Genomic DNA, 16,513 nt, shown 5'->3' with positions numbered 1-16,513 from the left:
AAAAGGAGAAATAGTAAAAATCAGAACAGAACAGGACAGGATCTGTAAAATAAATCCCCGTCGTGCCCTTCCTTCTTGATGCCCTGCCCTCAACATCCTCAAGTACCTGAATCTGATCTGGATTAGAGTGCTCTTAGAGATCCCTTGTCTATTATGTTTTCTAAAACGAGTTGTTACTTATGCTAGCCAGACCACCAAGAACTAGACATAAGAATAAACAGACTATTGAAAATATTAAGAACAAGCATACTTCTCTTATTTATTTTTGTGTGTCTACTGACCAACATTTAACACATTCTCAGTGAAGGAATGGATCCCTCAGCCATGGGCCTAATTCCTCTCCCACTCCAAGACCTGGGCTCCATTCCTCAGAACTCTTGGTTTTTCTGGTCTGATAATACTCTAAACTGACCTACAAATTTCTGTTTACCTTAGCAATAAATCTTTATTTATCTATATAAATCATTCTTATGATCATAGAAAATTTCACATGTACATTTAATTAAACCCTTTACAGTCACATGTGAAATAGGCAGGGAGTTTGTTATCATCTCTATTTTTCTGAATGAAGACGAAGACAATAACCCAGTAGTAATGATAACTAAATTCAAACTCAGGCCTTCTAACCCCAAGTCCAGCATTTTTTTCACTACATTAAAATACACTATAGTTTAATGTTGATTTGGCTAGGGAAGAAGGGTAGTGATGATTAACCAACCAGCATTATAGGTTGAGGAACCATTTTATACTCATAAGCCTACACTTTCCTTCTTACAGTCCAGAAACCATCAGTGAAAGTCTGGGAAGCAAAAGCCTACCCTAGGTGAATCGAAGACATTTATTCCCATTCATCTTATTAGTCACTCAAAGGACGGACTTTTCCTGCTTGCTAAAAAGCCCTGTTTATCCTTTAATGGTAGACTAAAGAATCAATCATGCTCATAAAATAAAATGGGTTCTGGCAAACAACAAGAAAGATTACACAGACAAAAAGAAAGAAAAGTAGCATTTACCAACCATATATTATGTGCCAGGCACTATGCCCACTGTTATAAAAATTGAGAGAATCTTGCAAGACAAATATTATTATCCCATTTTTGCAGGGGAGGAAACTAAAGTTCAAAAGTTAAGTGATCTGTCAAAGGTAACCCGGCAAACAAATGACAGAACCGAGATTCAAACTTAGTTCTGCTCTCTGTATTCATTACACTAAAAGAAGAGTGGCTAATGATGAAATGCCTCCTGGAGGATAAGAAATGTGAATAATAAGCATGTAAAACACAGACGGATAATGGGAAAAAGAGTAAAGGAAGAAATTGTTTTGATAGGTCAGTGCAGTTTTAAGTGGCATGAGAAAAAAAGGCAGAGAGTAACCTAAGAGGTAAAGGTAGAGAATGCAGATGGGTGAAAGAAGGAAGGTGTTCAAAAAAAAAAAAAAAAAAAAACCTTGAAGTAGAAGGAAAAAGAATAGCACCCACTTCTATGTGCATCAATCATATCCTTCAGAAAGTCTTAACTCCTAAAACTGGAAGTCATGAGCTATTTTAACTTAATAGTTCAATCAATGCCAATTTATGGGATTAGGTTTATCTGGGTAATCTACTAAATTTTTCTTTCACTCAACTTCTACAGAGTGCGCACTTACATGCCAGACATAAGGAATATAAAGTGAAAAACACCTCAAGTTATTCATAGTCTAGTCTAGGAAAAGAGGTGAGAAAACAATCGATCTCCAATACAGAATGAAGAGTGCAGTGATGGAGACAAGCATATGGTGTTCTGAAAGCAGACAGAGAGCCAGAATGGAAGGGTCAGGGAGGCATTCCCAAAAAAGGTGATGTCTAAGGTGAATCATAGTTTTATATAGTACCCGTGACTACCAACAAAAAAGCATGTAGATTCTTATTGATGGTTAATTTGGGGTCTGATTGAAAGCTTCTTAAAAGTAGGACTATCTCTCTGCCAAAATGTACACCCCGTGTGGTCTAGTACACAGGTTGGGAAGCACGAAGATACTGATTCATGATGAATGAGCCTCCTGGTAAGGAGGCAAAATAGTAAGACCTAAGAAGAGGATAACTTTTCAACCAAGATAATGATAAATACCAAGAGGGAAATCATGATGGTGACTTGGGTCAGAGAGGAATAAGAAAGGTATCTTATATTTTATATATTACTTTAGAGTTGCCCAAATTCTTTCACATTCATTTCATGATTTCATTGAACCTTCTAAAAAACCCTGTGAGGTACGTAAGTACAGCACGTTTTATTATCATTAGTTCCCCCCCCCCCACTATTTTACAGATGAGAAAACTGAGGCTCAGAGAGATTAAGAGATTTGTCCAAAATCAATACAACTGAAGTGGCCAGGGCTCATGTCCGTATCTTTTAACATGTAACCCAGTGAGTGCTCTTTCAAGTCTATGACATCATACAGCATCCTCAGGCTCTCAGTCACTGGATTACAAGGTGGTTAGTTAGGCCCTACAGAGAAAATGCTGCGTTAACTCTGGAGGGAAAGGCTACAGGAGAGGAGAGTAAAGGGGAGAAGACGGTAGAGAAGAGGAAGGGAAGGATGGCAGAAAATACTATATCATCATCATGAAAATATGATGAAAAGAAATACAATGAACAATCATTGGAAAAATTACGATCATAAACTTTGCCCACTGGGAGAACAGCTGAAGGGAAAACCGAATAGTGGATGGCATTTGGTGATGAGACAAAAACAATACAAAAGATAAATCAGTTCATCCAGAGAGAGGCGAGCAGCACAATGATTACACATTGTCTGGGGTATTAGCAGTGTCTGTCTGTGTGTGTGTGTGTAACAGAGGGAGGATGAAGGTGACAAGCTGAAGGACGCAAACAAGAGCGAACGGAACGGTGACTGGCGATGGAGCAAGCACAACTGGATGTGAATAAATGGGGAGCAGAAGAGTCACCCGGGGGGGCTCTGGGGGGGCGGGCGGTAGGAGGAAGCAGGATGGCAATAAAACAAGCGGCGAAGACTCGGATGATGACAGTCTAGAGTGGCAGAGGGCCAGGGGAACCGGCCGATGACGACCCAGGTAGGGAGGCTAGCAGGATGACAACCCAAAGGTGGCAGGGGATAGGAATGGGCAGCGTGCTACCGGAGGAAGAAACTGTCATCCCCAACGGAGTAAGCGTGTGCGGCAAGGTCTTAGGGCTGGTACCTGTAGCCGCGGTTGGAGGCCCGAGGTGGAATCCGGTAGACACTGACGTCTGGCTTCACACACAACACTGACTCGTACTCGGACTCAGCCGCCATCTTGGCTCAGCTCTCCGCGCCACTGGGGGCGGGGCGTAGACCGGGGGCAGTCCACAGGGACAGGGAGTAGCGGTGCAGGATAACTTCCGCTTACGCCACTTCCGCGCGGGTGTACCTTCATCCTGAGATTAACCTCTTCGGTGCCGCGGTTGGGGAGGCCATATTGAAACCTGGAAGTGACAAGGCTGCACTCCACACCATCTTGAGTAATGGCAATGATGCCTCTTCCGCCGTGACTCACGTTGTGGAATACTCCTATCCCGCGAGGCGATGAGGGGAGACGCCATCTTGCTTCCCGCAGGTGCCCGCCGTGGTCCCGGAGGGTGGCGACCATCTTGAAACCTGGCGCGTTTTCTTCTTCCGAGAGTCGAGTCTTAACCATACTTTCCCTGGCAGAAAAAGGGTTATGTGTGAGTTAGTAATCCCAAACCGGATGCCAACAGGAAGTGTGTGACCCAGATGTAAACACGGTGAATTTTAACAATGCAGATTAAAAATACCCAGACTGATTCATTGCTAAATGGCACCTTTTTATCGCAGATTTTCCCGAACGGTAATTGTTGAAATATTCTGCACTAGGGAGATCTGTATCTATATAGATGTTAAGGCCATGGAAGAAAATCCAAGATTTAAGGCAGAAAAAAAAAAATAGCATATCGATTTGTGTAAAAACACTAAAATTATGTGTATGTGTGTGTATAAATACAAAACATTCTGTAGTAATGGATATGCCATTTACCATTTCCTTTATTGATAGACATTTACGTTTCCATTTATTCACTATTGTACTGTTAAAAACCATATCTTCCAGTAATAGAAATTGATTGAAGTTTATTTGAATGTATGATTTGCAAATCAGGATAACATTTCTACTAGAGGATGAAAAATGTTCTGAAAATTGAAAAAACTTCCAAAATGTTTATACTATATCTTATCGACATTGCCATGGAAAAGGGCAAAAAGAAAACTGATAAAACAATTTGTGGTCAGAAAGGATGTCATATAGCATTGCTTTAAAGAACAATTAAAATAGCCACTGATTTACCCTAAAACACAGCTTTAGTCTGACCTTTGGAGTCTCTTTTTCTCGGAACTGACTAAACATAGGTAATTCTTCAAAAGATACTAAGTCTAAAAGCAAAATGGTTATCTAAACCTTTGTTTGACCAGAAGGTGACTTTTAGAAACCAGTTTTCTGAAGGATCAAGATTCAAAATATCACCCAGGGAATTGGCCTGGGTGTGCGACCCCAAGTCCATGGACCCCGGAAATCTGGATTCCAGGAGAATCAAAACTATTTCTCAGGACACATAAGTATTTCTCTAAAACACATATTAGTGAAATTGTTAAATTGAAGTCTATGCACAATTACCCTGGTGGCTTAGCGTTTAAGAGCCAGGGCCGCTAACCAAAAGGTCGGCAGTTCGAATCCACCAGGCGCTCCTTGGAACCCCTATGGGGCAGTTCTCCTCTGTGCTATAGGGTCTCTATCAGTCAGAATCAACTCTACAGCAACAGCATTTTGTTTTTTGTTTTATTATTATTATTCTAAATTCACCTTCAAAAATGCTTTTAGAAATTTTAGAATATACAAAAAGAAAAAAAAAATCGTTGCCGTCAGTCGATTCCGACTCATAGCAACCCTATAGAACAGAGTAGAACTGCCAAGTAGTGCATGGTGGATTTGAACTGCCAAACTTTTGGACAGCAGCCAAGCTCTTAACCATTGAACCAATGGAAACAAAGGTTTCCCAAAATGATACCCTTTCTGAGTGTGATGGCACTTTTGTAGTTTTTATTCTTTATTGTTGGTCTCAATCCACATATTGATTTCAATATCCCTAATATATCCTGAAGGAGTCCTGGTGGTACAGTGGTTAAGCACTCAGCTGCTAACCAAAAGGCTGACAGTTCGAACCCACCAGCAGCTTTGTGGGAGAAAGACATGCCAATCTGCTTCCATAAAGATTACAGCCTAGGAAACCCTATGGGACAGTTTTACTTTGTTCTATAGTGTCACTATGAGTCAGAATCAACTCAATGGCAGTGAGCTTTTTTTTTTTTTTTTAATATATCTTGATTCACAATTTAAAAAAAAAATATAATACTGTCCATCATTTTTTTGGGTCCATCATTTTATACATAAGAAAACCAATTAATGAAGAAAAGTCAAGAATATTTCAAAGGACTAGAACATGCATACTGAGATCATTATGTACATTATACACTGGTTTTTAAAAAAATCATCCTATAGACTCTCCACTGGTTGTACAATGAAGTATAATCTCCTTAGCTAGATGATTCTTCATAATCTAAACGAAGCTTTTCCTTCCAGGCTCACATGGAACTACTTTCCTCCACCCTGTTCCTCACTGTCACTTCCATGCCCTCTCTAGCTTAACTGACCTCGCTGCCATCATTTTCTGAACATACCATGTTTGTTCATACTGAAGGTATTTACACAGACTAGAATGCCCTTTCCATTCATTCCTTGGTAAATACCTTCAGACCTAGCTTAAGTATCAATTTCTCTAGAAAGCTTTCCTCAGCTTCCCTAAGTAGAACTAGCAACCCCCTCCTCTATGCTCCCACTACATTTTTTATAGTTCGATTTTAGTTCTTTTCATATCGCATTCTACTGTTTATTGGCGCATCTATTTTCCTTACTACAAAGAACTTCCAAGGGCAAGAAACATGTTTGTATTTCCCCAGCTTCTAGAACAGTCTCCAGAATATAGTAAGAATTCAGTACAACTTTTGTTAAATGAGTGATTATGTCAGCCCTCCTTGACAGGGATAATTTTTTCTTTACCAATCAAGGAAATTAAAAATATCTTGGCTAGACTTCACCACTGCCCACCACTCCACCACTGAGGTGGGGGGGTGTGGGCAGTGGGTAGTAGCTATACAACTCAGAGAGGTTCTAGGCTGGAGAACAGATTGACTGTGCTAGAAATCAAGTTTGTTATCTCATTATGTGTGACTTTCCAAGTACATGTGATTTAGCGAAGTGCAACCAGAGCGTTTTTGTTGTAAATGATGGAGGCCTCACTCACCTCAAATCTTGATTATTTTTAGGTTTAAACACAAAAATAAGCCATGGTTTTCTTGACTGTTCCCTACCAGTAACTTATTTCCCAGCTCTTTCTCCTTTGCCCACAAACAAAAAGTTATTTATCCCAGATTCTTATAATTCTGACTAATTTAAACTTTGCTCAGTGTACTGTTATCAATCATAAAATGACAGCTGTTAAAGTATAATTTTCTTAAATTCTAGAGTTGCCACAGATGTAATGAATGATGTATATACTAATGAGATCTGAATCATAGTTTACAGATTTCCTTAGCCAGAACGGACCTTAGGGATCTTGTAATTTAAATCCTACGTTTTAGATATGAGAGACTTGAATCCTGGGCATAATAAGTCATTTGTCCAAAGACCTTTTGGCTACAGCTAGTTATATAATTAGGATTAGAACCTCATGTCTCATGATTTAAAAACTAATGCTCTTTCCACTGCATTGTCTAGTACAAGGAATTAGTTCAAAAACGGTACACTTGTATAGTTTTGCACATACATCTGTATTTTTCAATTAATATAAACAAAGATATCTTCATGAGTATGCAAAGACAGATGGAATATTTATTGCAAAATTTTTTGTAATAAAAAATGGAAATAATATAGACGCCCATCAATCTGGAACTGATAAAACGTGGTACATCCATCAATGAAGGACTATATGCCTGTAAAAATTGGTATTGATCAATATGTGCTGATATCAGGGGCAGATTAACCAGCAAGCAAGGTAAGCACGGGCTTACTTGTGCTTACTTACTAATGTGCACTGATGAATTTTACACCTGTGCTTACCTTGCTTACTGGGTAATCCATCCCTGGCAGGGACTGTAAATTTGAAAAGAGGCTTTGATTCTGTAAGAAGGTGCTATGGGAATGGGGGAGAGACAGATGCCAGCCATACCCAGAAGCAGAATCTTCGATGTGGTGAAAAAATGTGAAATTGTTCACTACAGATGATCTGGTAAGCAAGGTAAGCACTATGCTTACCTTGCCTATTGGACAGTCCACCCCTGGCTATATGCAAAGATATATTAATAAGTAGAAAATGCAAGGTACAGAAGAAAAAGTATATCAGGTCATTTGTGTAAGAAAGTAATATAAAATATATACGATTAATAGGCATAAAATAATTTTGAAACTATATTCAAGACATTTAGGGACTGTTACTTCAGAAAAGTGAGACAAAACGTTTTCATTTTATACCCTTCTTTATGTTACTCTTATGGTAAAAACTTTTAAAAGTGTATCAAGAAACATAAAATTTTACAACATGCAAAATAAAACTATATATTGCTTATGGATGCATATATATGTAATAAAAGTATAAAAACATGTATGGGAAGAAAAGTATAAAAACGTGTATAAGAAGGACTATGCCAAGAGTTTTTATTCTATTTTTATGTTTTGTATTTTTTTTAAATACCTGAAGCAAATATAGCAAAATATTAAGACCTTGATAAAACTGATTAGTTATAACTTGATAAAAGCTGATAATTACATTATTTTGCATACTTATTTGTCTGTTTCGAACATTTCATAAAAATGAAATGGAGAATGAGAGTCCAAGAGATAAAAAAGTAAGTAATGAGGAATGACCTAATATACTATAGGCTGATAAAAGTTGCAGAGTTATATGTATTGTTTATAATGAGTGTTCATGACTGCAAAAGCACAGAATACACATGAATACTTATATGTTGCTGTTGTTAGTTGCCTTCAAGTCTACTCTGACTTATGGCAACCATGTGTGCTCCAGAGGGTTTTCAAGGCTCTGACCCTTCGTGAGCAGATCACAGAGGCACCTCTAAATGGATTTTAACAGCCAATCTTTCGACTAGTAGTCAAGCCCTTAACAATTTGCACCATAATTTTTTTTTTTTTTTAATTTAAATGGATACACACGCACCTATCAGTTAATAATAGTCATCACTTGGGAAATGGAATTCAGGGAGGTGAAGTAGAGAAAGTTTTTGTTTTTTTACCTTACACGTTTGCATGAGCATGTATTTGCTTTGTAATTAAAAAATAAACGTTTTTAAAAGTTAAAAACACTACAGTGGTCCACCATGATTTCATACTTTTTTATTTAATTTATAAAAAATAAAGTCAACCATCCACCTAATTCTTGCCATCCCTACTGCTTGCTCTCCAATGTTTTTCCACAGCTGCTTTAGTTGTTATAACTAACTATAGGGATATTTTTGTAAAAAATATCGACATCTGAGGGATGATGAATTCGAACCTCGTCTGCTTTATTTACTGCTGTATCCCCAACACCTAGGACAGTGCCTGACACATAGTAGGTGTTCTTTAGGTATTTGCTGTTTCAGTACGTAATAACCTGGAGACAGAGAGGAAACAAAAAAACCAAGAGAGTCCTAGAACCGAAGGACATGGGGTCAGAGTCACCTCAGCATCTGTGGAGAAGGTTCTATCAGTCCCTACATCCCTGAAAAACAAAAGATATTGTTTCACTTAGAGACACTGACTTGGAGTTCCAGATGAGAACTGAGTTAGGATTCTGTTTGCTGGTAATTTAAGGAAAGTGTCATTTTCCTCCTAGTTGTCCCAGCCGCAACAGCAACAGAACACAGATAGTGATTTGACCCCAGGGAGGTTTGCAGCAATGACTCATCCTTTGAGAATCTCCATTCCATCCCAAGGACGTGAGGCATGTGGCAGGTGCTGGATGTAATTAGAAGGATCAAACACTAAAGCTAAAGATGTTTTCTTTCCCCTTAACTCTGCCATCCCCTGCCACACCACCAATTCCAACCGGAGGAATTGCTACTTCCTACTTTTTTTTTTTTTTTTTTTTTTTTACTATTGTTACCAGCAGTGGTGTCACTAGCGGGGTGCAAAGGGTGCAGACAGTAGAGGGCGACACTGTCAGATGGGGGTGACAACAAAATATCTGTAAAATTTTTTGTGTAATGTTTCAGCAGAAATTTATTAGTTTTTATAAAAATATCCCTATAGTTAGTTATAACAACAAAAGCATAATTTGTACGCCCAGTTTACATGTATCCATATGCCTAACACACCAAAAAACTCACTGCTCCAGCCTTGTTGATCCCTGCTCATAGTGACCCCACAAAGTTTCCAAGGCTGTAAATCGCTGCAGAAGTCAACTGCCACACTTTTCTCCCAGAAAAGTGTGGCAGTTGACTTCTGCAGCGATTTACAGCCTTGGAAACCGCCAACCTTTCGATTAGCAGGCAATCGTTTTAACCACCAGGGCTTCTATCAACATACCTACAAGGCTAAAACTCTATACTAGTTTACTTTTTGAACCTTCTAATGCGCTCATTATTACCCAATCACAATGATGCGCACACTTCAAATCACATGGTTTCGTGTTGTTTTCGTTGCTGCTGGTGTTTTTATAGCTACTGATTTTCTCAAATTTCTGGTGCTTTTAAACTACAGTATTGTGATAACTGGTATTTGTGAACCTTTTTTTGAGAATGAAGTATAATTAAAGGAAAAGAAGGAGTGATATACAGGAATGACAATTTCTAAGTAACAGTAGTACAAAAAGCATTACTAAAGATTCTGTATGGTCTCTACAGGAGGAGGTCCATGGGGGGGGGGGTGACATCACACGTAATCGCACTGGATGACACCAACCCTAGTGACGCCACTGGTTACCAAAGTCTGCCCGTGATTTACTAAGGAAATACTTGATTTCCAGAGTAATTTCTTTACTCGGTGAAGAGTCTTGGAGGACATTTCTCATACCCCAGGTTCTGAAAAAAAAAAAAATGTTTTTAATCTGTCAATATCCAGTGTGGGCAAAGATATGAGGCAATGAGGACCAGTAGGAGTTTGTCAGTACCTAGTAAAGTTTTTTTTTAGTAAAGTTGAGGAGTCTCTGGGGGGTGTAAACAGTTAACACACTCAGCTGCTAACTGAAAAGTTGGTGGTTCAAGGCCACCCAGAGGTGCATCCGAAGAAAGGCCTGGCAATCAGCTTCTCAAATCAGCCATTGGAAACCATACGGAACAGAGTTCTACACTGACAAACATGGGGTCACCACGAGTTGGAATTGACTCGATGGCAACTAATTAGTAAATGTGAACATGTCTGTACATTATCACCCAGGAGTTCCCACCTAGTAGAGCAACTCCTGTAAATACACACTAGGAAAAATGCACCAGGAGTTTCATTGCAGCATTGTCATTTATAATGCAGTGAGTAGCCAATTAGTAAAAGAGAGTTTCCTTGGGGTCAGGGCCTGCATCAAATGTAGCAAGACATTCAAAACAACTCAAATTCCTCAACGTTAGAACAAATAAATTGTGGTATAGTCATACAATGAGTCCCTGAGCAGTGTAAATGGTTAACCATTGAACTACTAACCTTAAGATTGGAAATTCAGACACATGCAGAGGTGCCTCAGAAGTAAGGCCTGGCAATCTGCTTCCAAAAGATCACATCCTTGAAAACCCTTTGAATCAGTTCTACTCTGCATGCATTGGGTCGACTCGACAGCTACTGACAACAATAGTCATATAATGGGATAGTGTAAATAGTGAACATGAATGAACTATTGCTATGTGCATAAACATGGATGGTTCACAAAAACATAAGGTTGAGTCACTCGGGGAAAGCAGTTAACAAAAGAAAAAGCAAAATTATTCCATTTACACAATGATCAAAGACAGATAAACCTAAAGTTGGACAGTTTAGAAAACATGCATAGGTGGTTGTCATGGATTGAATCGTGTTCCCCCAAAATACCTGTCAACTTAGCTAGGCCATTCCCAGTACTGTATGATTGTCTACCATTTTGTCATCTGATGTGATTTCCCTATATGTTGTAAATCCTATCGCTATGATGTAATGAGATGGATTAGTGGCAGTTATATTGATGAGATCTGCAAGATTAGATAGTGTCTTAAGCCAATCTCTTTTGAGGTAAAAGACAGAAGCGAGCAGAGACAGGGGGATCTCATAACCACCAAGAAGCAAGAACCAGGAGAATAGCGTGTCCTTTGCCCCTGGGGTCCCTGCACTGAGAAGCTCCTAGTCCAGGGGAAGATTGGTGACAAGGACCTTCCTCCAGAGCCAACAGAGAGAAAGCCTTCCTCTGGAGCTGACACCCTAATTTTGGACTTTCAGCCTACTAGACTGTGAGAAAATATATTTCTCTTTGTTAAAGTCATCCATTTGTGGTATTTCTGTTATAGCAGCACTAGATAATTAAGACAGTGGTAAAACCATTTTTTTTTTTTTAAGTAAGGAATGATAAACACAAAATTCACTATTGTACTTACTTGGGGATCGGGGGACAGGAGGGAATTCAGAGTGGGCACAGAAGGTGCTTGAGAAATGCTGGTAGCATTCCACTTCTGAAACTAGGTGATGGGTTCATGGGTGACCATTTTATTATTTAAAATGTACATATTCTCACCAAATTGTACACGCAGAAATAGTCGAATTGGTATATGTTTTGCTGTGTGTATTTTCAACAACAAAAATAATTTTTAAAAATTAAAAAATAAAATTACATATTCAGTATACACATGCTTTCAAGTGAATGACATTGCACAATAAAATTAAAAAAGGGATACAAGGAAACAAATTACAAGTATAGATTTAAATAATAAATATTCGTATGATAATAATGATAATATTACCTAATATTTATATAGCACCTTTCAGATTACAAAATGACTTCGCATACACAATCTTATTTATTTCTCACAGCAACCTTGCCCGGTGAGTAATAAGATGATCCAGTTTTTAAGTGACAGGAAAGGAAAAATCTAAATTTCTGACTCCAAGGCAACAGTTTCCACACATTATGTGATCATTAAGATTGTATGTCAACTTGACTGGGCTATGACTTTCAGTGGTTCAGTAGTTATGATATGGTTTGGCAGTCGTATGATGATGTGAGCACTTCCACGATAAGATTTGATATGATGTGATCACCTCCATGATGGCATCTGCAGTGAGTAGCCAATTAGTAAAAGAGAGTTTCCTTGGGGTCAGGGCCTGCATCAAATGTAAGCAGACTTTCTGGTAAGGCTCGCAGGCTTCTGCTTGCACTGGATTCTGCAGCTGGTTTCTGTTCTTCTGATCTCGAGTTCTTGGGACTTGAGCTAGCAGCTTACTTGTCATCTTACCTGCCGATGCTGGGGTTCATCAGTCTTCACAGTCTGTGAACCAGAGCCCTGCGCTCTGACTTGCTCATCTTGGGTTCATAGCCCCTGCGGCTTCGTGAATCAAGAGAAGCCTCCAGCCCAGCCTAATTGACATTCCAGCCTCTACAACCACATGAGTCATTTCCTTATATCTATTTGTACACTTTACTGGTTTTCTTCTCTAGAGAACCCAGCCTAAGATACCTTACATTTAAACGTTCACATGTATTATTAGTATCACTGTGCTATGTTTGAATTAGAGTGATGAGTGATGACTAACATTTATTAAGTACTGAGTATTGGAATACTGTTCTACATGCTTATGTGTATTATATCATTAATCCACACAACAGGTAAGTACGATTACTATTGTGCCCATTTTACAGGTGAAAAAGCTGATTCTTACAGTGTGATTAAATAAATTATCCGCTGTCACAAGTGGCAGACATAGGCCTAATTATCTCCAAAAGTCCTATTATGTTACCAATATGCAATTCTGCCTCAGTAATTTGTTCTTCTTCCTGATCCCTCCTCAGAGATTAGGACAGAGAAAATGGACAGAATATATAAGAGTTACAGCAATTCTTCCCGTTCATGGGGCAGCATAATGACTAAGAGCATAGACTCTGGAGGCCAGCTCCCTGGTCCTAATTCTTCCATTTACACAGTGGTGTGAGCTTGGGCAACTCATTAGCCTCTTTGCATTTCAGTGTCCTTATTCACAAAAAGAGGAACCCTGCTGGTGCAATGGTTATGCACTCGGCTGCTAACAAAAAGGTGGGCAGTTCAAACCCACCTAGGGGCTCTGTGAGATTACAGGCTAGGAAACCCTATGAGGCAGTTCTACTCTGTCATATAGGGTTGCTGTGACTCAAAATTGACTCGATGGCACACAACAACGTTCACAAAAAAAAAAAAAAACTAGTAGTCTGTTCCAACTCATGGCGACCCCATATGTGTCAGAGTAGAACTATGCTCCACAGGGTTTTCGATGGCTGTGATCTTTCAAAAAGTAAATCACCAGTCCTTTCTTCCTAGTCTGTCTTAGTTCAGTGGTTAGGATGTGGCACTTTCACAGCCTAGGTTGGAAGGCATTCAGAAAAACATAGGAGCCGCCAACAGTAGACTTGACCATACCAACGATGGTGAAGATGGCGCAGGACCCAGCAACAATTCATTCTGTTGTACGATGAGTCGCCATGAGTTAGAGCCGACTCTACCGCAACTAACAAAGTGCTTTTTACTCCAGCCAAACCATTTTACTTGTGTCATTTGCTCCTTTTGGGCTCACCTCCACCTAAATATCTTTGCTTATATTTTTCCTCTGCCTGGAATGCCTTCTCAGCTACTCTCTTTCTGGTCAAATGAGAGAATTATGAACTGTTAAATGTAAAAGAAACCTTAAAGATCATCTAACCTAACCCTTTAATTTTACAGCTAAAATAAAGAGGCATTTCTAATCAAGTGCCTAGTACAAGGTCAAAGCAGTTATTAGTAAAACTGGGACTCAAATCCATGTCTTCTGATTCCGAGCCTAGCATTCCTTTCACCTTGAGTCTATTCTTCCATGGAAGCTTTCCAACTAATCTAACTACCATCAATCTTGCCCTTTGCTGACCAGCCATAATTTGTCGGTCATCCATGGTTTTTGTCACTTAATTATATTTAATTTAGAGTGTAGCTTATTACAAATGCTCTAATAATGGCTCTAATCAATTTTCATTGAATTTCATTAAGAACAGCAACTCGGTCAAATATTTATGTTTAATTCCCTCAGGCAAAACAAGCTAGAGATTTTATGATCTAAAATTTTATCTTGGCTAAATGAACTCTTATACAGCTCACCATCGCTGAAAATGTAGAGTTAATCAATGGCTCATAAAAGGTTTGAAAATGGCTATCTTTGTCATATACATTCAAAATTTTATTTTTTCCAAAGTGTCCCATCTCTGCTTACAAATTTATATTTAGATATGCAAAAAGGAACAAAATAGAAGTGACTTGCATAAATTCCCCCAGAACATTCCATATCACACCACAAAATAACTAGTATAAGAAGGCACAGAAGTCACCCAGAAGCAGTACTACCATGTTTTTCACAAATAACACGCCTATGCATATAACACACATAGCACACCTAGGAAAATAATGTGCGGGGAGGTGGGAGGCTGCGTGGTTGGCAAAAGTGTGCAACACACACGTTATTTTAGTAAAATACGGTATTCACAAGACGTTTTCTATAATACCCTTCCTGGCCTGAATGTCCAAGGAAAACAGCTAGTAGTTCTCAAACTGATTTGAGTTGCTTTACAATCTTTAAAGGCAGATGAGTCAGTGAAACTGAATTCACCCCAGAAGCCACTTTAAAGACTCATATTGAAATTACTTCTTTGAATTATATTTAAAAGTCAACATCTTTCAACCAAATATTCTTTCGTTCACTCGTTAATGCCCCAAACATCAGGCACAGTAGCAAGCGCTAGAGATATAAACAGATTCATGGACTCACAGGACAGGAAAAAAAAAACAAAAACCTACTGCTATTGTTGAGTGGATTCCAACTCATAGCGACCCTATAGACCCTATAGAACAGAGTAAAACCGCCCCCATAGGGCTTCCAAGGCTGTAAATCTTTACAGAACTGCTTCCACGTCTTTCTCCCAAGGGCTGACCGGGGAGTTTCCCAAGAAACTCCGACCTTTTGCTTAGTAGCCAAGCACTTTCACAACTGTGCCAAACACATTATTGTTTTACAACGTTATCAGTGCTTGTCAAACACATATCCATCCTTAATGCCCAGCTCAAGTACTACCTCTTCAGTGCATCACTGTCCTATTTGCCTCAGTGAGAAATAATCTTTAATCTTTCCTTCTTCTATGCTGTTAAGGATGGAATTACGTCCTCAAAAATACGTCAACTTGGATAGGCTATGATTCCCAGTATTATGTGATTGGCCACCATTTTCTCATCTGATGTGATTTTTCTATGTGCTGTAAATCCTAACTCCATGATGTTAATGAGGCAGTATTAGAGGCAGTTTTGTTAATGAGGTAGGACTCAATCAACAAAATTAGGTTGTATCTTAAGCCAATCTCTTTGGAGATAAAAAAAAAGAGAGAAAAGAGCAGAGAGACATGGTGACTTCATACAATTAAGAAAGTAGCACCAGGAGAAGAGCACTTCCTTTGGACCTGGGGTCCTGCACTGAGAAGCTCCTAGTCCAGGGGAAGATTGATGACAAGGACCTTCCTCCAGAGTTGACAGAAAAAGAAAGCCTTCTCTGGAGCTGATGCCCTGAATTTGGACTTCTAACCTACTAGACTGTGTGTGAGAGAATGAACTTCCATTTGTTGGAGCCATCCACTTGTATTTCCGTTATAGTGGTGCTAGGTAACTAAGGCATGTGCTCTCAATGTAGATTGTGCTTTCCTAGCAGCCCAAATAGTTAGTGGTACAATTTTTGCAATTAGTGATAATTAACTAAACAAAAAAAATTCAGAAAAATAACACAGCTTTTGGCATTTTCGGGAGTCTTTCTGCTTATTCATTATTTTACAGTGATTTAACTACAAACAAGGAGAGCAGCTATTATAGTTTGGACTGCAATTTTACTAACATGAACTAAAGCCTCTACCACAGGCAGCAGTGTTCAACTATATCTGACATAAATAAACTTCATTTCATATGGGTATATGTAAAAGAATAATGTGAATGAGAATTCTTTATAATTTACATTCCAAGCAAGAATCATTGCTCAAGGTCCCTCTTCAATCGTCTGCACTCCTTTCTGATGAAACATACAAGCTAACTAGCTAGGCTCCTGGTCATTCTCTAATGAATCTTGTACTTTCCCACCCATCTGCCTTGGACCATGGCACATGTACACGCTACACAGCTTTTCACTTTTTTCTGCGTATAGAAGTCTTATGGTTCTTTAAGGACCTACTCAGATCTTATTTCTACCTTAAGACATTCCAAGATTTCCCCAGG

General features: G+C 39.0%; 1 protein-coding gene across 2 annotated transcripts in view; it reads right to left on the bottom strand.

Annotated features, from left to right (window-relative positions):
* The window catches only part of NECAP1 (NECAP endocytosis associated 1), a 30,386-nt gene that overhangs the window by 9,724 nt on the left and 4,149 nt on the right, over nt 1–16,513 (bottom strand). For both annotated transcript variants that reach the window (XM_064284658.1, XM_064284657.1), the window contains exon 2: nt 3,198–3,681. In XM_064284658.1, the coding sequence (XP_064140728.1) occupies nt 3,198–3,292 (95 nt within the window). In that variant the 5' untranslated portion in view covers nt 3,293–3,681. The remainder of the gene's footprint in view (nt 1–3,197; nt 3,682–16,513) is intronic.

The sequence above is a fragment of the Loxodonta africana genome, chromosome 4, assembly GCF_030014295.1.
Source record: "Loxodonta africana isolate mLoxAfr1 chromosome 4, mLoxAfr1.hap2, whole genome shotgun sequence".
Lineage (NCBI taxonomy): Eukaryota > Metazoa > Chordata > Mammalia > Proboscidea > Elephantidae > Loxodonta > Loxodonta africana.
This window is presented reverse-complemented; position numbering and strand designations above follow the sequence as displayed.